The sequence below is a fragment of the Cherax quadricarinatus genome, chromosome 5 (assembly GCF_038502225.1).
Source record: "Cherax quadricarinatus isolate ZL_2023a chromosome 5, ASM3850222v1, whole genome shotgun sequence".
In the NCBI taxonomy this organism is placed as follows: domain Eukaryota; kingdom Metazoa; phylum Arthropoda; class Malacostraca; order Decapoda; family Parastacidae; genus Cherax; species Cherax quadricarinatus.
In genome coordinates this window covers 14,303,122-14,325,251 of record NC_091296.1, presented here as the reverse complement: position 1 = coordinate 14,325,251, position 22,130 = coordinate 14,303,122, and the positions used below count along the sequence as shown (strand labels likewise).

Here is a 22,130-nt window from a genome sequence, read left to right as displayed (position 1 = left end):
AGGTCACACTACACATACATGTACAAGCATATATATACACACACACACCCCTCTGGGTTTTCTTCTATTTTCTTTCTAGTTCTTGTTCTTGTTTATTTCCTCTTACCTCCATGGGGAAGTGGAACAGAATTCTTCCTCCGTAAGCCATGCGTGTTGTAAGAGGCGACTAAAATGCCGGGAGCAAGGGGCTAGTAACCCCTTCTCCTGTATATATTACTAAATTTAAAAAGAGAAACTTTAGTTTTTTCTTTTGGGCCACCCCGCCTCGGTGGGATACGGCTGGTATGTTGAAAGAAGAAAGAATATATATATATATATATATATATATATATATATATATATATATATATATAATATATATATATATATATATATTTACATTGTTCAAATCTCTAGTAAGGCTGATGCATGCAGGGGATGAGATGAAAGCTGTAAGCCTTCTCCCTGAAAGCTGGCTGCCTTGGATCAAACGTGTAGCGCAAGCTACACACCAAGATATTGTCCAGTGTGGGTAGATTGGTAAAGCACTGCGTACCTTGTCCTAAGGTTCGTAGGTTCGAGTCTCCTTCAGCCAGAGATCAGTGTTTTTTGTATATTTCGCCTGCTCTCGCGAATTCCTTGTATATATATATATATATATATATATATATATATATATATATATATATATATATATATATACATACATATATGAGGTGAGTGTACTACTTTTTTGTACAAATTAATCCTCTGGCATTAGTTAAGAATAATTCTTTCAATTTCATTTCGTTTCATTTCAGAAAAATTGGAAATAAACGGATTTTATTTAAAACGTTGCGTAAACAGCGAATTTTGGATTTTAGATGTTAATTATTCGGTCTAAGTGAGAATGAAAAAGACAATAGTGACCTCACAGCTACTCTGGGTGAAGATTAGTGCTATGCTGATGCTGTGTGTCTTGCTGTGGTTGACACCACACACTGGTCAACCTTCAGTGTGGCTCCCACCACCGCCAGCACCACCACAGTCAATGCCACTACCTAGTAATGTACCACATTCACCACCCAATAATACTTCACACTCACCACCCACTGGTCCATCACATTTACCTGCAAGTCGGCTACTACAATCTCAAATACAAAAGCCCCTTTTAATTCTGCAACCACCATTTCCACAGCAACGTCCACAACCAAAACCTCCACAATCTCCACTAAAATCTCCACAACCAAAATTTCCATACGACCAACAACCATTCTCTCTACAACCACCCCTTCGACGCAGGCTACAACCACCCCCTCAACGCAGTCCACAACCACCACTTCCACATCCGGCTTACGACAGCAGCTGCTACAACTATTACCCCAACCTCACGGCTCAAAACACCTGCTTTAGGATGACTAACTTCAGCAGCTGTGCTGAGCTTCTGCACACTTGTGTGAGGCTTGATAACGCCGAGCGACTCAGCAATGACAAGTGAGTGGGAATAATGAGCTCCCTTCCCATGTGGGGTCTCATGTCGCATATAATTTGCAGTTTAATATCAATTGATTGTATGGGACCCATTAAAGGGCACGTGAGTTCTTCCGTCTTCTACCCTCGAGGGACGTTCCTTGACGCTGGTGAGGGGCTCTTGATCTTGGGAATTGGATCTGTATTCCGGTTCCCTCCTGTTTCTTTACACCTGCTGTCCCGGTTCACCTAGCAACAAGTAGGTACCTACCTGGGTGCTAGCCGACTGGTGTTGATCGTATGGGGGGGGGATCACACCTTCGATAGGGCTGGACCTTGAAATAAGCTGAGGTTGGATAACAGCTATTAGCCTGTAAAACTGATCTGTGTGTAAATAAAAAGGCTGATGATCAAGGAAACTGGAGCTAACTTACTCTTGCTTGGATCAATGCAGATTACTTCTCATTCCTTACGCGCTCCCATGTGAGTTTAAATTGTCGCCATGAATATAATAGTCTACTTCACAAAGAATCAGAGAAAAACGTAAAGATCGAACGTGTGTTGCAGAGGAAGAGATGATGCAGACGGAGACGCAGCAGGTCATAGTGTGGAGTCCTTCAAGGGAGTACACTGGGTCCTTCTCGGTGATTCCCATCTTCGTTACCTCCTGGGGGCCTTTCTCACCCGCTTCAGAAGTCCTGGATTGAAGTACCGCATGCGGCATACTAACGTAAGTTCGTGAACACTTGTTATTAGTAACAACGCTTCAGGAGACTCTGAGTATGTTTCCTTACATATATTGCCCCTGTTTACCTGGTAGTGACACCAGGTGTTAGCCAATTGTGTATCACCTGATCCTCAAGACTACACTGGCTGGTCAGCATGTATCACTAAAACACAGACCTGGTCGAGATCACACTGGTTGGCCAGCATGTATCACTATTACAGACCTGGTCGTCATGCTAGCGTGCCAGCATGCATTACTGAGATTTAGAGAAATACCTGCAAAAATCCCCTTTCCTCCGGGCATTATATTTGCCAAACCCAGACCACAACGTATTAGTATGTATTTATTTACCCTGTCCCCCGTGCCCTTTCTCTTCATCATATGTTCAGTGCTAACTTAAACAATAAACAAATTTATTTAAGTCCATCGTAATTTAGAGGAAGAATAAGTCCATATCGTGGTTGGGACAGTTCACAATACTATGGTTGTGCAAGATTCACAAATGACCCATACTCAGACCAGGGGTTCTCATCCTTCTACAGCTCTGAAGACCCTGGGTATGGCTTAACATGAACATTAAAATGGTATAAAATACCGACAGATTGTTAGGTAAGACACATATGCAACAGTTAGGTATCTTTATTTCGAAACGTTTCGCCTACACAGTAGGCTTCTTCAGTCGAGTACAGAAAAGTTGATAGAAGCAGAAGATACTTGAAGACGATGTAATCAGTCCATCACCCTTAAAGTTTTGAGGTGGTCAGTCCCTCAGTCTGGAGAAGAGCATTGTTCCGTTGTCTGAAACAATATGAAGTTGAAGTGACAGGATGGAGCTTATATAGTGCCAGGAGGTGAGACGTAGGTTGCTTTGGGAGGGCAGGTCCCTCTCAAACCCAGCCGTTCTCACTAGTAGAGGTTGTCAAAGTTGATGGTCTGTACCAAGATACCCTTGTGTTGCAGTGTCTGACAGAATGAACATTAAAATGGTATAAAATACCGACAGATTGTTAGGTAAGACACATATGCAACAGTTAGGTATCTTTATTTCGAAACGTTTCGCCTACACAGTAGGCTTCTTCAGTCGAGTACAGAAAAGTTGATAGAAGCAGAAGATACTTGAAGACGATGTAATCAGTCCATCACCCTTAAAGTTTTGAGGTGGTCAGTCCCTCAGTCTGGAGAAGAGCATTGTTCCGTTGTCTGAAACAATATGAAGTTGAAGTGACAGGATGGAGCTTATATAGTGCCAGGAGGTGAGACGTAGGTTGCTTTGGGAGGGCAGGTCCCTCTCAAACCCAGCCGTTCTCACTAGTAGAGGTTGTCGAAGTTGATGGTCTGTACCAAGATACCCTTGTGTTGCAGTGTCTGACAGAATGAACATTAAAATGGTATAAAATACCGACAGATTGTTAGGTAAGACACATATGCAACAGTTAGGTATCTTTATTTCGAAACGTTTCGCCTACACAGTAGGCTTCTTCAGTCGAGTACAGAAAAGTTGATAGAAGCAGAAGATACTTGAAGACGATGTAATCAGTCCATCACCCTTAAAGTTTTGAGGTGGTCAGTCCCTCAGTCTGGAGAAGAGCATTGTTCCGTTGTCTGAAACAATATGAAGTTGAAGTGACAGGATGGAGCTTATATAGTGCCAGGAGGTGAGACGTAGGTTGCTTTGGGAGGGCAGGTCCCTCTCAAACCCAGCCGTTCTCACTAGTAGAGGTTGTCGAAGTTGATGGTCTGTACCAAGATACCCTTGTGTTGCAGTGTCTGACAGAATGAACATTAAAATGGTATAAAATACCGACAGATTGTTAGGTAAGACACATATGCAACAGTTAGGTATCTTTATTTCGAAACGTTTCGCCTACACAGTAGGCTTCTTCAGTCGAGTACAGAAAAGTTGATAGAAGCAGAAGATACTTGAAGACGATGTAATCAGTCCATCACCCTTAAAGTTTTGAGGTGGTCAGTCCCTCAGTCTGGAGAAGAGCATTGTTCCGTTGTCTGAAACAATATGAAGTTGAAGTGACAGGATGGAGCTTATATAGTGCCAGGAGGTGAGACGTAGGTTGCTTTGGGAGGGCAGGTCCCTCTCAAACCCAGCCGTTCTCACTAGTAGAGGTTGTCGAAGTTGATGGTCTGTACCAAGATACCCTTGTGTTGCAGTGTCTGACAGAATGAACATTAAAATGGTATAAAATACCGACAGATTGTTAGGTAAGACACATATGCAACAGTTAGGTATCTTTATTTCGAAACGTTTCGCCTACACAGTAGGCTTCTTCAGTCGAGTACAGAAAAGTTGATAGAAGAAGAAGATACTTGAAGACGATGTAATCAGTCCATCACCTCTTGGCACTATATAAGCTCCATCCTGTCACTTCAACTTCATATTGTTTCAGACAACGGAACAATGCTCTTCTCCAGACTGAGGGACTGACCACCTCAAAACTTTAAGGGTGATGGACTGATTACATCGTCTTCAAGTATCTTCTGCTTCTATCAACTTTTCTGTACTCGACTGAAGAAGCCTACTGTGTAGGCGAAACGTTTCGAAATAAAGATACCTAACTGTTGCATATGTGTCTTACCTAACATGGCTTAACATGTAGAGGAACCCATTGCAAACTTTATATCGCCTACCTTAAGCTACGCTTATAAACAACTGATGTGAAGGTTTGACAAACTATGTATGACCCACCTTAGGCTTCACTTAAGGGCTCGTGATGCTGTAACACAACACAGTTACTCAACAAATAAAACATAATTTTTTTTTCAGAATTTTTGAAATACAAATATTATGTTGGTGTGTTAATTGTGCTCAAGCCTATCGACACACACGACGGTCATTAAGACTGCAGGCAACTGTTTACCACCTGTCAAGAATAATCTCTTAAATAAAGATTTAAGTAAATTCTTGGTATATATACACCGAGAGACATACACCTCTTGGTATATATTCCTTACTCCATCAAGAGAGCTATACTCTCTCTCTCTGCATATATATATATATATATATATATATATATATATATATATATATTATATATATATAATATACATTATATATATGTATATATATATATATATATTTCGTGCCGAATAGGTAAAACTGGTCAATTAGCAAGAACTCATTTAAAATTAAGTCCTTTCTATAATTTTCTCTTATATATTTAAAGATATATTTTTTCATTAATGTTAACGTAAAAATTTTTAATTTTGCACCAAAAGAAACTTAGAAAACTTACCTAACCTTGTTATAACAAGAGCAATTTATTTTAGCCTAACCCAACTAAATATATTTTTAATTTGTTTACAGTAATTTAATACTAAACAAACACAATGAAATATATTTTTTTTTCGTTAGGTTCAGAATGATTTTGGCGAAAATATTGCATGCACAAATTTTCGCTCGTCCTATGTGGCAAGATGAGCGTTGCTATTTAAGCCAAGATCGCAAGTTCTGCCTATTCGGCACGACATATATATATATATATATATATATATATATATATATATATATATATATATATATATATATATATATATATATTTTTTTTTTTTTTTTTTTTTATTATATAGGGAAGTACCACCTCTATAGCTGGAATGGGGACCCTCATCCTCAGAGAAGACAATAAACGTACCTCAGGGAAAAGAATAGAGAAATTCCAAGTGCTTTCGTGACTACTCACATTATCAAGGAACAATGAAAGTAAAGCATTAAAGGAGAGTATATAAAGGGGTAGCCCACACCTCACTATCAGATCCCACAACACCTGACGCGAGACAGCAGGCCCACCGACCGAACTAGACAGGTCCTTCACACTACCCACCAACAAACTGTTCTGTCCAAGAAATGAGAAATTTAAAAAATTATTATTTGTCCAATGTATTATTAAATTCTTCCCAAATTCTATTAATTATAAATGAATCTAATTTATATAAATCAAAGGAAATATTCATATTATTGTCAAAACTGCTTTTTATGAAACAAGATTCAATTATATTCCTGTCGACCATGGACTTGCTGGATACTACTTTCTCAACTTTTTGAAAATCAATTGGATGGTTAAAATCTCTTGCATGAATAAATAGAGCATTGGAATCTTGTCCAGTTCTAATGCTATATTTATGTTGTTTTAATCTTAGTTCGAGATTTTTACCAGTTTGACCGTAATAAACTTTATCGCAAATTTTACAAGGAATCTTATAGATACATTCATCAGCATTTTGGGGGGATTTTTTTATCAAAAGTTTTTTTACTGTATCAAGATTTTTGAATACAACTTCAATATTAAAAGTCTTAAGAAGAGAAGGCATATCAACCAAGTTTTCATGGTAAGGGAGAACCAACATATTTTTAGTTGAATAAGGCTGGTTGTCCCTTTTTGGTTGATATGCCACTCAAGCCATTCAAGTGTTTTACAGCTTAATTTATTCTGTACCATGGCACTCAATAACCAGTCTGATTCCTTCAGATTATATTTATTACTTAAAGTTTTGAGAGTGCTCTCCAGTTTAACTCTAAACTGCTGTAAACCTTTGTAAGTGTGATCTGGAGATTTTAAATTAACAATAATATTCACTAGATCCAACCTACTTTGTTCTATATTACCATAAGTGACCTTCAACAAGTCAACTGCTTCCTTGTAAGAGTCATCTACATTGGGAAAGGCTTGTATCAGTTTGTGAGCATCTCCTCTTACCTGTCCTTTGAGGTAAAATAATTTAGTTACACAGGCTAGGTCACTCCTGTCATGCACAGCTGCTTAAAAATTGACCAAAATTCCTCCCAATTTTCTCCCTGATTAAACACAAGCAAACACAATTCTGGGAGTTTTGGCAAAAACATATTTGTTGGAGCAGACTGACCAACTGGCTGGTTTACACATTTTAATTTATTAAAGGCCTGACTTTTACAAGAAAGAATCTTTTCCTCTAATTCATAATACTGATTAATCATGAGATCTATTTCAGTCTCATCTACACAGTTTACTAATAAATCTCCTTCATATTTGTTGTAATATAATTTGTATGAATCATATCTATTCCCTAAAGCATCTAAATACAATTTCAAATCATCAGTATTCACAGTTTTTTGATTCATTAATTCCAAGCACTTATTATATGCCTTGGTTACATGAACTTTTCTAGCTTGTATTGATGCTTTATTTACTCTATATTCCATATGTTTGTCTTCTATATTAATTTCCTCATTTTCAGCCATGATGCAATGTATTAAATTCAACTTTATTAATAACACTGATTACAACTTACAACACTAATACAACTTACCTTTAAATAAATCCTAGCTACTTGAGCTTAGCAATTACATGTATAATATAAATTTTAAATGTACATTAATACAAATTTGGCTCGTCAAAATTAATATTATACAAATTAATAAATCCTTGCCAGAATTTGGCATAGCAAAATTAATATACACATTAATAATTAGTTACACTTGGCTTATCAATTACACATACACTTATACACATTAATATAATCTTTAGCCACACTTGACTTATCTTATCAAAATTAATATTGTAATTATTATAATCCACTACACATTAAATAAATTTGTGAACTTAACATCCACCTCCTTCTGTCATTTCACATATAATTATTAAGTAATTAACTAATTAATGACTTCACTAATTACCTCCGGTTCAAGAAGGACCAACGGGCAAATTAAATGTGGAAAATTGCATTTATCTGAATGTAACTAATTATGTACATAACAGTAAATGATAACAAAGATAATTATTATTTATCAATGTTACATAGACAAGTAGGAATTTGGGACACCTAGGTCGCAAAAAATGTCCCCCTTCGATACCTACCACTGTCATAACCACAAGTTGCTCTGGACCTATTAATTATCAAATGAAAAATACATCACCAGGAATACTGGTAAATATATAAATTTGTGGACTGTATATTAAAAATAATAAATGGTTATATATATACACAATTACATAACAGAAGGAAAATATATTTTAATATCACTCACCAATTTGACTGGAGATTAATGTGTATCATACTCAGAAAACCTCACTCTAACTAAATCTATGAAAATAATGCTGGCCAGAATTACACACAAATCTAGAGAGCTTATCTGAGGTTCCTGGAGAGGTCTTGTCCAGTCACCTGATATCTCAAGTTATGCAGGAATGCATATCCACCAATTTCGCCTCCTATTTGAGAGGCGTCAGCACAATTTTAACCTCTAGAGCACGAAAAATTCTTCCCCACTCACCAACGTTTCTAATACAAATTCAAAACCCAGATGGCGAGTCTCGTCTGCGCAGACGCAGGCTTTCCGTTTTCTATGACATAAATATTATTAAATACAGTATGGCCATCTATTTACATATAAATGGTGAATTTCTGGAAAATATATACAGTATTTTCCACAGTCTGGGTTATTTGTGAATCGTAATATGCACCTCGAGATGACGAGAACTAGGCGCTCCTGTGTTGCTCATGGTTTATTCCTCTCATTTGCACGAAGGAATGGCAGAACACAACTCTGCTGGAGAAGCAAGTGAGGTTTTACATGACACAGCCAAGAATTCACGTGATCGACAGGGACATTAACTTCCGCATGACGTTCCTCTGGGACCCTTACCTGAAGGTGCTACTGCAGGAGATGACGACGTGGGAGAGACGTCCACAAGACACTCCCACCCTCGTCATTTTTGGTCAGTTTTCTTTAATTCAGTACTTCCTTCAACTTGTTAGTTATTTGTTCTTGTTTTTTTTAATACCAAATTTCGATACATCAGCAGTGTGCTGCTATTTTGTTCATTATAGTTACGCCAGGAACAAAGGCTAGCTATATTTCCATATATTCCAAGGCACAGGATGCATTCCTTACAGTGTGGAAATATGTTAGCCTGAGCAATGAGTATCTAGTCAGGTATTCCATTAATTAAAGGATCAGCAACTTGGACAGCTTTAAAGGTTTTCTTCCAGCAGCTGGAGTTACCATTTCTTGGGAATTACCATCTCTCAAGATGGCCTGTTCCATAGGAAGGAGAAATGGAATTTTCAACGGAGGTACCATATGCTAGTGAAGACTCATGTTCCAAGGAACTGAAGCTATATCTTCCTTTGCCTGGATCTAACCTGATTACCTCCTACCCACTTCCCAGGCGCTGTATGATCCCCCTACATATTTAGTGCTTCCACGTGAATAAAATAACAATTAAAAGTAAATCTACGATTGAGTCAAGCTTTTGCTGGTCTCACTGGGACACGTTGGAGTTTGTTTTATTTATTAAACTATAAGAGGGATAGCAAGAATGGGCAGGAAAATTACTGGGAGTGGAAAGAGAAGTGATTTTTTTTTTTAGATAAGATAGAACGGTAAAAGATTTCGGATACAACATAGCAGTTAAAAATAATTGTGGATGACATATGGAATTAAGAAAGGTGAATAGAGAGGAAAAGAAGATAACAAATGTTAAGTGGGCTAAATGATCACTTTGAGTAGGCTTTTTAGTGAGTGGTAGTTACAGTGACGAGTTTTATTTGTCGGTTTATTATATTTAAAGACTATCTACTACAAGAAGGTCATTAAAACTACATGCCGCCTGTGAACCACCAGTCGTGGATACTGTAATTCTTGAGCTGTTGTGCATACACCTCAGTTATGCTCTGAAGTCAACAGCATCATGTCACAAGCTGCACAGGGAAAGAGACCTTAGGATAAGACAGTCAAGACAAGACAGAGGTTTTACAGTGTAATTTTATAGTTATGTGAATAAGAAACAATATGCAGTTTACGGCATTTACTGAAAAGACATTCCGTCCAGCAGGGACTTTATACATCCCTGGTGGACGAAAAGTTTTCTCAATAAATGTCACAAACCGCACAGTGAGCCTTGTTCACGTTACAGACTATTATACAGTATAATAGTTACAATTATAGTCATACATTGGTGACCATGTAGATTTAACCTAGGATAACCCCCCCCAAAAAAAAAAAAATCGTCAAGCAATATTCACCAAACTAAGGAGTCAGGAGTATCATTGATCTCTAAACCCTTCAAGAGAAGGAGGGAATGGGGAGGGGGGGGAGATCTTGATACTGCTGAAGGACTTGTTTGAAGGAATTAAAACTACCTTCCTCTTCCTAAATTAGGTCACTTCTGATTACCTTCCATCCCTACGGGTATAGAACCTCCCGTAAACAACCAAGAAAGCAGCAAGAACAAAACAACAAGATCATTACGTATACAGATATCTAGTTTTTTTTAGCGAGTCTTTGTAATACAAAAAAAATACTTTATTAATAAACCTATATGAAATAAATTGTCAACTCTGTGGACAGGTTCTGCCCTACACTGGATGGTGAAGACGCACGAAATCTATATCAGTAAGGGAGCCGAGGCAGCAGCAGCCAAGTACAGGGAACAACTCAAGAGCTTAAGACCACACCTGACTCGCCTCGCTAACACAACCACTGTTGTCTTTAAGTTGCAAGACCATCTTCAGGTAATGTGTCGTGAAGAACTTCACCTCTCGATGTCTTCTGTTTTACTTCACCAGATAGGATCCTTAACACTGATACCGAGAGATGCACGCCTTTCAGCATTTAATATAAATTTTTGAAGGGGTTGACTGGTAAGCCAGTGGAAGGCCTCGGTCAGATGACCAAAATTTTGCTGCAATAGCTGATCATCATTTAACTATGACCCGCGTCAGAAAACGTTGGTCCCGTTTCCCGACCAATCTTACCTAACCTACCCTTAAAGTTGAACAATAGCAGAACCAATATATAACATGACAAGCCTCAGTTTTGAGCGGTCAACCGCTCGAACAAGAGCTCTTTTGAATGAGGTTTAAAGAATAGAGAATGCTGTGGGTTTATTCCTCAGGGATGATCACCAGACCTGTGTGTCTGACAGGTGATGGTGGGGCAGGGGCACCGCAGCAACGACTTATGGCTTATCGGTGCTAGACTGAAATGGTCTTTGAGAAGGTGGTCGAATTTCAAGGATCTTCAAAAAGAGGAGGGAGAGGAATGCTTAGTGGTCTTGGAAACAAATCTTAAGCTGGGTTGGTCAGGAGTAGGTGGGAGTGTATGGGGGGTCAACTTAAGGGTCAGCCCAAAGATTGATTTAGTAAACTTAGGGCTCCTCAGTTCCTCGTATCATAATCTTAGTAATTGGCGTAAAAACACTGGGGACCGAACTGGAATCTCGCAGTTGTACTGTAATACATCTAATCATTTCCTTGATTCTGTTTATTACTGTAAATATATCGAAGTTCTCATTGGAACTTATCATATGTGGTCGACAATACCCCTGATGTTCCTTCTCCTATTACTGAAAATGCAGTAAAATTAATCATTTTATTTATAAATTACATCCGATAAATTCTAGTGGTATCTTTCATATAAGACCTACATCCCTTGCCTTATATGAGTGACTGGATGGTGACGTGGAGGAGTTTAGACTTTGTATGGTCGTACAGTATGAGTGATCAAACTTATGGTCTTCGAAGGAAGTAAGAGTTATTTCATGATTTACCAAGTAAAGTATAGAGAGTTATGATCCCGTGTGATGTTTTACTAGATCTTAAAATTAGTAATAACGGTATGGTAATTAATGTATACCGTGAGAAACTTCATTTTTACAGCCACCGCACTCTGAAATAGGCTAGAGTCCCAACAAATACAATACAAAGACGCTTAGAGCAAACCAAGGTTTATCAGGCAATGTTTCATTCTATGTAGAGCTTTATCAAGTTATGACTTGATAAAGCGCACAGCGAAATGTTGTGCTTAATCAACGCTCTGATATTACGCTCTCATTCTATATTTCACGTTTACTTGCTTGTCTAAAACTATTCTTCTCTGTTTCCTGATGAACATTGCAGAGAGCTATTATCAACAACTCGAAGGAGGCTGTCAGAACACACAGTAACTATGTGTTGTACAACGAGATCGCAGTACAAGAGTTAGCAGGGACGGGCGTGGTCGTCTGGGACAGTACTGTACCTCTCTCTGATGGCTACGCCAGAGAATGTATCAGAAGCCCCAACAAGCAGACTCCTCCATACTTCCACTGGAAGTGTCAGGATCTCGGCCACGTTGGCTTCATCTTAGTTGACCAGTACGCAGATATGGTGATCAATGATTTTTGTTATAAACACCTTAATCATTGAGGAACGAGTTTATAATGCAATTTTTTCAGATGTTATAGCAGCATATTTTCAGGTCTGGGAAATTCTTACTTGTCTGTTTGGTTATACGATTTTTTTACTTGGATTGTGGATGTTAAATCTTGATGTATGGAAACATCAAAACAACGAGTAACATCAATGCACAAGCACTCACAGGATATACTGTATATACACCGAGAGGTGTATTTCTATGCATGTATATACTACTAGGAGTTTCTTATAATCTCTGTTTTAGAAATTAAAGCGACCTTATCAGGTGTTGAGAAGTTTACGTGCAGCCTTAATTACCAAAGTGTAGTTGCTAGGCTTGAAACTCCCATCAACCAACCTAACCGTAAGTACCTTAAAAAGGAAAGGGTCCTACTTTATAATTTACAACGGGACAATATATGCATATTATGGTGTGTTTTGTTAATCATATAACAATGCAATTGGAATTAGTCGTTTATTGGTTATCATAGGTGTAGGGGTTTTCATGTATGGGTGAGGAGGGATATTTGTGTTATCTCAAGTTCATGTTTGTGTGGTTGTTAATGATTTAGTCTGTGTAAGACCTGTTTTTGTCTTTATCTATCTCTTGTATTGTATTGTTCTAAATAAAATATAAAAAAAAAAGGAAAGATAACACAAGGTTTGTAGTGAAATTAATGACATAAGTACAGTTAATTAGAGCCGTGCTTTGTGCTTGACAGACGAAATATCGAGCCTCCACAACTTGAGCATGATCCAGATGATGATAATAATAATAATAATAATAATAATAATAATAATAATAATAATAATAATAACAGTTGTAGTAACATTGTTAAAACCCGTCTTACTTTTCTGTCAATAAAGGAAGAATATTTATATTGTTTTATTGATGTATTATACAGTATGATTATTTAAAAGTGAGAAAAGAAAATTTTGAAGTCTGGTTGCTTAAATTAGTGAGGATGTACTATGAAGTGAGTGTAATGTTATAATATGAAGAAGCTTGATGCATTATCAATTAAATTTTCATAATGCCTAATCATAATTGTTATTACATATACTCCTGATTCATGGTTACATGACTCGAAGACACTAGAAAAGATACTCGTATATATCTGCGTGAATATCTGCGACTGTTTCTAGGACATTTATCAGTAGACACGATAGCGTGGGTAGCTAGCTGGAATAAAAACCCTCACAGTGGGGCTATATATAGGGTGTCCCGTAGATCGATTGCTAGCACACAGCTCACACAGTGAGGTCCCTGACTCACGAAATCGTAATGACACGATTGCAAACACAGTGAGGTCCCTGACTCACGAAATCGTAATGACACGATTGCAAACAAACCACGGTACGGGTGGGGAGTGAATTAGCAGCAAGTGAGTGGGGTGGAGTTATACGACTCACTTGCCGTGAGCTCAGTCTCCACCCGTACCGTGGTTTGAGGTTTGTGGTTCGATCCTTGGTACGGGTGGAAACATTAGCTAGTTTAATATGTTTATTATACACCCCATACCCATCCTGTGGATGGTAGTCAGAGGATTACAGAGGTACATAATGGGTCCAGGGACTGGACCCCAAAGTTTTGATAGCTGAACAAGGTACAAAGGTAATGAACTGGCAAGTTACAACTTAAGACACCTGCTGTCCCTGTTCAGTTATCAGTAAAATAGGTACCTGGGTGTTAGCCAACTGGAGTGGGTCGCATCCTGGGGATAAAATGGACCTAATTTGCCCGAAATGCACTGTATAACAAGGAGCTTTCTATATAGTATTATCCCACTGATGTCATCTAGACCTGTACGTTGTATCTGTAACTGTAGAAATAAAGATTACTATTATTTTTATACATCAAGTACTTAATGAAGCCTCACGGAATTCCATTTAGTTAAGCCGTGTCTGGTACGACTAATATAATCAATGCCAAGAGTAATTAATACTATTTTTTCCGAGAAGATCAGGAGTTGGGGTAATCAGTCCCTCAAACTCCAGATCTTCACAATTCTTCTTTGTACTGGACTGATAAAGCCACTTTGTAGCGAAACGTTTCCACAATAAAGATACTTAAGTGCTGCACATGTCTAATTTATCAACTTGTCGGCTCTCAGGATATGCTGCAGGATATGCTGCTCTCGCGGTCCTCTGGTAATTCTGGGAGGGTCTTACCTGACTGCCTGGAGTATACCTGGAGGGGGTTTCAGGGGGTAAACTCCCCCGTGGTCCGGCTCGGGACCAAGCCTCTTGGTGGATCAGGGCCTGGTCAACCAGGCTTATAATTCAAGAACTTATAATTTTCCAGGTGTTTTGTGTTCTTTTGCTACATCTGTCAACCAATCTTCATTTGACTACTCCACTTTATTGACGTTGTCCTCAAGATCAGATGTTATTTCTTTTATTTAAGGGTTGGTTAAATTAGGTCAGGCTAGGCTAGGTTAGAACATGGTGCATAAACCTGTAAAATAATAATAATAACAATAATAATAATAATAATAATAATAATAATTTTTATTTTAGCATGATACATGCTTGTACAAATGAGTATAACAATTGGGTGTACGTGCCAAAAACCCCTTTATATGCAGAGTATTTCCATTAATAAGGGAATAACTGTGCCAAATTGTACATATGGTCACTAGGTGAGTTACATTTAATATAAGAAAACTGATTATTCTATTAGTTCATGCTATATGGCTTTAATAAGTTTGATAGAGAGGAATTACAGTTTTGATTATTAGCCTCAGGTGGACACAATGGAATAATTAACATTACAATTGAGATGATTACATATATTGAGAGTGATCATATATTGATTATAATGATTTACTATGTTCATGATGCTGAGCAAAGGCACGTATAGGTTTTTTTGCATATTTATTTATGATGGGCTGGGATAGGTTAAGGACAAAAGGTGTTTTCTAACTGTAGTTTTAAAAATGTTGGCCGAGTCAATGGTTCTGGACATTTCTGGCAGACAGTTCCAGATTTTGGGTCCTTTTATGTACGTTGAGTTTTTTTTAAAAATTAACCTGACACGGGGAATGTCACAGAGATTTTTGTGTCTAGTATTGTGTTCATGGGTCCTATGCAACTGTTAAGAAAGCGCTTCAGGTCGGGATTTATATTAGAATTGATTGTTCTGTAAATGTAGGTTGCACAATAGTACGAGTGAATGTTTTGTATAGTGAGTAGGGTTAGGTCTTTGAAAAAGTGGGGGAGGGGGTGTTGTCTATCTGTGAATCGTGTGATCATTCGCACTGCAGCTTTTTGTTGGGTTATTATTGGCTTTAGGTGCTTTGTCGTTGTGGAACCCCAGGCACAAATTGCATAGGTGAGGTAGGGGTAGATCAGTGAATAGTGTAGTTTAAGTAGTGTTGTGTGTGGTACATAGTAACATATCTTTGAGAGGATGCCAACTGTTTTGGATACTTTTTTTTGTTGTGTTGGATATGGGTGTTGAATTTCAGGTTGGTGTCAAGGTGTAGATCCAGGAATTTTCCCTCATTATGTTTAGCAATAAGGAAGTTGTTAAGCATAATGTTTAACTGGACGTCACTTGCTCTACTCCCAAACATAATGTAAAAGGTTTTGTCTATATTCAGTGTAAGTTTATTGACAGTCATCCAGGTTGCTATTTTTGCGAGCTTTTCATTAACAATAGTATTGATTGAGGCTGGATTAGTGTGAGAGATGACAAAAGTCGTGTCGTCAGCATAGAGAATAGGCATAAGTTGTGATACGCTTGGAAGGTCGCTGATGTATAAAAGGAGGAGGGGACCAAGAATGCTTCCCTGTGGTGCACCAGTGTCCAGGGGTCTTGTTAAGGAGGTTGTGTCTTTGATCGAGACGTATTGCTTTCTACTAGTAAAGTATGACTTGATACATACAAGTGTGTGGCCTCTTATACCGTAATGATCAAGCTTGAGGAGTAGGATGCTGTATCAAAAGGTTTCTTAAGGTCGATAAAGAGTCCAAGCGGGTATTCGTTTTTTTCAAGTGCTGTGTAAAGTAGGTCTAGCATTTTTATTATTGCATCATTTGTGTTTTTGTTTCTCCTGAAGCCAAACTGGCAAGAGTTGAGGATGCTTTGTGATGTTATGAAGGAGTATAATCTTTTGTGTATGAGCTTCTCGAAGATTTTGGAAAGTAATGGCAAGTTTGATATTGGCCTGTAAATGTTTACCTTTGTCGGGTCACCACCTATGTGTATTGGTGTAATCCTTGCTATTTTGAGCGATGCCTGGAATGTATTGGTTTCTAGTGATTTGTTAAAGAGTAATGCAATGGTGGATGAAAGGATTAGAGCTGTTTGTTTGTACAGTAGTGGTGGTACATTTACTGATTTGTATTTTAGAGAGTTAATCATGGTAACCTCAGTGGGCTCTGTTGGTGCAAGGTAGAGGGATGTTGGGAAGTTTCCATCTAGATAATCATTAGCTCGGACATCGGTAATTGGAATTTTACTGGCGAGATTTGCTCCTATGTTTGAGAAGAAGTCATTTGTCTTATTAGCTGTATCAACAGGCCGGAGTTTCGTTTGGTTTGGTTTAGTTAGTACAATACTACTAGTTCTGTTCGGTTTGTGGTGCCCAGGATCTGAGAGAGTGTCTTCCAGGACTTTTTAATATCTCTCGTTGCAGTGAATCTATTAGAATAGTATAGTTGCTTGGACTTTCTGATTAATTAGATGAGGACTGAAGTATAGTGTTTGATGAATTCTTTAGTTATTAAGCCTCTTCTATATTGTTTTTCATACTGATGTTTCATATTTTTTTTTTTTTTTATTGAAACTCCCCACATAAACACTGGGCAGGAAACACCCTCGAGTAAAAGACATAACATTATATACGCAAGTACAACCCATACAACTAACAAAATCCTAACATAAGGTATCAAAACTGTCTAGTTACAGGACATAAAAACCTTATCTCCCTATTTGAAACACTAGTACATCATTGCTGATTTTTTTTTTATATAAACAGTCTAAAAGATAATATATAACCAAATAATTAGCATATAATTATAATTCTCATTGCCTAAAGACTCGCCGCACTTACTTCGTGCCGGCACATACTACCCCCCCCCCCCCCTTTTCCCTATTATCAATGTTATTATACTGAGCGTTATCATGGGAATAAAAATTCCTCATGCACATACAGTAGTCATAATTAAAAATATTGACATACAAGTTCGTACATGTTCCATCCTTGTTTTTTCCCCAATAACACCATTGAACAAAACCAGTTAACAATCTCACAGAAACCCCATTAAGGGCATCGCACAATAAAATTGTCCACTCCTAACCTAATACCTCACTATTCATTATAATTCATATATCATTACATAACATGATTAGGTACATAGAAAAAGGTGTCATTATATGTGATTATAAAACTGACTAAGCCAAATATCATGATTTCATATACATAGCAGAAAATTTTTCCCACAAAGCAACTGTGTTGGGTCACAGCACTTCACAAACATAAGTTATACAACGATCAAGTTAACTTGTGTGCTTATCTTAACATCATTCTGCTCTAAACCCGAGATCCCAAGGTTTAGTCATCATGGTTTTTAAGGTTATCCTGTATGCAGTGAACATAACTATAGATTCCAAATCCTCATTCATCTCCCTTCCACTCTATTCATAACCCTCCCACCATCCACACTACAAAGAAGCCTAAACCAACCCACCCTCATGTATCCCCCGGTAGGAGACCAACCCTTTGCCCGCCCCCTGGGTTCATGAGGAGAAGGCCCCCCACAGTGAGATTCCGGTAACCCTCCGAAAAGCTAACTACCCACCTCCCACCATAGACTTGCCTATTCCTACACATAGTTCTATAAAATCTCGCTGCTAACGCTTTTATCCTCAACTCTCCCCTAACCTCCCTCATCCCCCAAGATACATGTAAATAATCCGTCATAACATACATTAAGGCTCTACCCACATCACCCGTCACCCCAGTTACATCCAACATTAAGGCCCGTAGGAATGGCCATTGCCCCCCCCCCCCAAAAGTCTGAAACTCTCACCATCCATAACCTCACCCCCTCCAAAGAGGGACAAAAATATACCGCATGAAAAGCCGTTTCGATGTCCCCACAATGCAAGCATGAGTCCTCTCTCACAAGACCCATTTTATATAACACATCCCTAGAGGCCAATATTCCCATCAGAAAACGATATACTAACTCTCGTACCCTCGCTGTTATTCTAAGCAAGCCAAACTTCCTCCATATGCTTATCCAGTCATATGTTGGATATACAGCAAGTCCCTGTAAGACACCCTTGCCTACCACAGCACCCACCATTCGTTTGACCTTTAACGTGGACACCTGTTTAACATGTAATAAAACCCTCAACATATCCTCACAATACCGCAAATCCCTTCCACACCACCATCTTCGTGCATCCTCCATTACCCTACCTACCCTGACTCCTCTGTTCCCCCCAGTCCGGATATATCTTTGTTTAATATATAAAGCCATTACTCTATGACCCAATGACATCAGGCCAAGACCCCCACGTCTCCCCTCCGTCATCACCACGTCCTTGCTCAACCATGCCCTCCCAAACCCCCACACATACCTTAGAACCTTCCTCTGGATCTCTGCAATATCCTCTGCTCTTAAAGGGAACACCTCAGCCACTCCCCACACCTTACTGTAAACCAGAGAGTTGACCACTAAAACTCTCTGCTGTAATGTTACGTCCCTAGCCCTTAAGCCACCTAGCCTACCCAAAACCCTGCTCGTAACTAATTCCGAATTTATCTTCCTACTCTCCTGCACTTCCGCCATGTACCATATTCCACAAACCTTAATTCTGTCCACTACTGACCATCCCAAACCCTCCCCCAAGCCCCCTCCCACCCAATCCCCCACCTCTAATAGTCTCGACTTCATTAAATTAACTCTCATACCCGTGGCGTCCCCAAAAATCTGAATGATTCCACCAACTTTCCTTAGATCTTCCTCATGCCTTACCAGCACAGTAGTATCATCTACGTACCCCACAATCCCCCCCCCGCCCACCCCCCCTAATCCCATGTTCATTCATCACCTCATCCACCAGCCCATAAAATGGATTCTGTACGCAGGCAAACAATAACTGAGAGAGTGGACAGCCCTGCCTCAAACCTCTCTCCATCAGTACTGGGTCCCCCAACTTACCATTAACCTGTACCCTAATAACTGCTCCCTCATACAAGGTTTGCACCCATCTCACCACCTTCTCCCCCAAACCCAACTGTTCCAAACAAACTTTTAAGAAATCCCTATTCACACAATCATACGCATTAGCCCAATCTAATCCAAGTATTCCCCCTCCGGTGCAGTCCTCAATAAAATCCCTTATGTGACTATGCCCGTCCCTCATACTTCTTCCCGGAATGCCAAACTGTCCCCCATGTACCACTGATCCTAGAACCTTCTTCAGTCTATTGCCCAGAATTTTAGCATAAATTTTATAATCTGCACACATTAAGGATATTGCTCTATAATCATTCAATACTTTCCCATCCTTCTTCTTCAGCACCAACACAACGATCCCTGTTTTCTGGGTCTTCCCCATCCTCCCACTGCTCCACATATGATTCAAGACTTCCACTAACCCATACCTAATGCATTCCCAATAAACTCTATAAAAATCATTCGGTATTCCATCAATGCCCGGCGTCTTACCCTGACTCATCCCGTAAACCGCCTCCCCCACCTCCTCCTCACTAATACTACCCTCCAGCATTTCCCGTTCCTGTTGTCCCAATACAATAGTATTCTGCATAACCCCAAATACCTCCTCACTGACAACTTCCTTGTTCCTCCTCCATTTCTCCCTAAACCAATAATCAGCATAACCACTAATATCATCTGTATCAGTAAGACCTTGACCCACCACATATCCTCCCCCCCCATCAGCGACCACTAGATGCGCTATGGTAGTCACCATCTGCCTTTCCCTAAATTTTCTCAGGACATAACCTGATGGTCGATCACCCTTTAACACCTCCTCTAATCCTGCCCTAACTCTAATCGCGTTAAACCTTTCATTATGCAATCCTTCAATCCTACTCCTTAAGCCATCCACCTCACCTCGCACATCTTCCCTTCCCCCCCCCCCCGTCGTAAACAGCATTCAGCTGTCCCTCCAGATAGTTTTGCAAACCATATCTCCACCTTGCCTGTTCCTTTCCACGTATCCTAAAAAACTCTGCTATTGCTGTCTTTGCCCGCATCTCCCACCAGTCAAGCAAATCCATCCCACCATCCCTACCATCCCAGCAATGTCTCCACCATTCCTCAAAGGATGAGCCTTCATCCCCCTCCTGCAGAAGCCTCACATTCAATTTCCAATACCCAGCATATATGCGTACTATACCATCCACCCGCAGATCAGCTATCACCGCCCTATGATCCGAAAAACCGACATCAAAAGCCCTCACTCTCTCCACACCAATCCCCTGCATCACATATATCCTATCTAACCTCGCCCCATAATTCCCACGAATGAACGTCTGCTCCACCCCATACTCCCCCCTACCCACCACATCTACAACTCCTACATCCCTTAACACATCCCTTAGTGCACCTAAAACACATCCTGCCCCCCTCGGCGACACATCACCATACCTAATCACACAGTTCCAGTCACCTCCAAGTACAGTTATAGAAGGTAAACCTCGCAAATAATACATCAAAACATCACGTACAAAATCAACTTTGACTCTAACATTGTTACATGCCGGCATATATACACCAATGAAACATACTCTCCCCACCCCCCAGTGCCCATCTACCCTTACAACCCTCCCCCCTCCCCCCTCCTCCCAACCCATGACACGCAATGGGCTGGTCTCCTTTACAGCTACTGCTACCCCTCCTTTTAATTGCAAAGCATTACTGACAAACATTTTATAACCCCTCAAACTCAATTCACTCCCTAACCTATGGTTATGCTCCTGCAAAAAACATACATCCACATCAAACCTTCGTAAAAACCACTCTAACCAAACCCTTTTTACCTCTGATTTAAGCCCATTGACATTTATTGTGACACACTTGAATTTGCCAGAAGAGGGGGCTTACCCCTATGCCTCTGTATCTTACTCACTTCACCTTTCTCAGTACCTGTACCATTTTTATCCTTTTTTCTAACCTGTCCACCAGCCCCTCCTTGCCCCCCCCACTGATCTTCCCCGGTACACCCCCTCCCCTGCTTGCCTTTTCCCCTACAACTACCCATGACTTCTTCCCGGGTCTCTGCCCAGGTGTTAAAACCTCATCGAGGTCAAAAGCACCCGCAGTTCTTTTTCGTGAGCTCTCACTCACACACAAATCTACGTCCTGCACGTCCTCCTGATGGACTTCCACCACCACTTCCATGTCCTCTCTGTCATTCCTCGGACCCTTCACCTGTCCCTGCTGCTCAACCATCAGCTGTATCTCACTTGACTTCTCAGGACCATCCTCCCCGGCCACCTTCTCGTCGAAAAACTCGTGCAGAACCGCTTCCAGCAACTTCTCCAGGGTAGACTCTTCCACGTCCACCCGTCCCTCAGGCGATGGGGGCCCCTCCCCTGTCACCTCCGGGAGGGTAACACAGGTACCGACCGTCGATACTTCCCGTTCTACTTCTTCACTCCATCTACCACTCGTCACTGCTTCCTCCTCTACCAACTCAGGCATCAACTCACATGGTCTCTGCTCCACTGCCAACGTACCAGGAGCCCTGGTAGGCTGCCTTCTAGGACACTGTGCTGCCATATGTTCATATGAGCTACATAGTCGACAGGTCTTTCTCTGGCCG

General features: G+C 39.8%; 2 protein-coding genes across 5 annotated transcripts in view; both read left to right on the top strand.

The window, feature by feature from the left end:
* LOC128684978 (uncharacterized) overlaps positions 1-14,398 on the top strand; it is an 83,809-nt gene extending 69,411 nt beyond the window's left edge. For all 4 annotated transcript variants that reach the window (XM_070100463.1, XM_070100467.1, XM_070100459.1 and 1 more), the window contains 3 exons: positions 8,670-8,859; positions 10,494-10,657; positions 12,044-14,398. In XM_070100463.1, the coding sequence (XP_069956564.1) occupies positions 8,670-8,859; positions 10,494-10,657; positions 12,044-12,331 (642 nt within the window). In that variant the 3' untranslated portion in view covers positions 12,332-14,398. The remainder of the gene's footprint in view (positions 1-8,669; positions 8,860-10,493; positions 10,658-12,043) is intronic.
* mbt (serine/threonine-protein kinase PAK mbt) overlaps positions 1-22,130 on the top strand; it is a 558,896-nt gene that overhangs the window by 294,470 nt on the left and 242,296 nt on the right. The window lies entirely within an intron of this gene.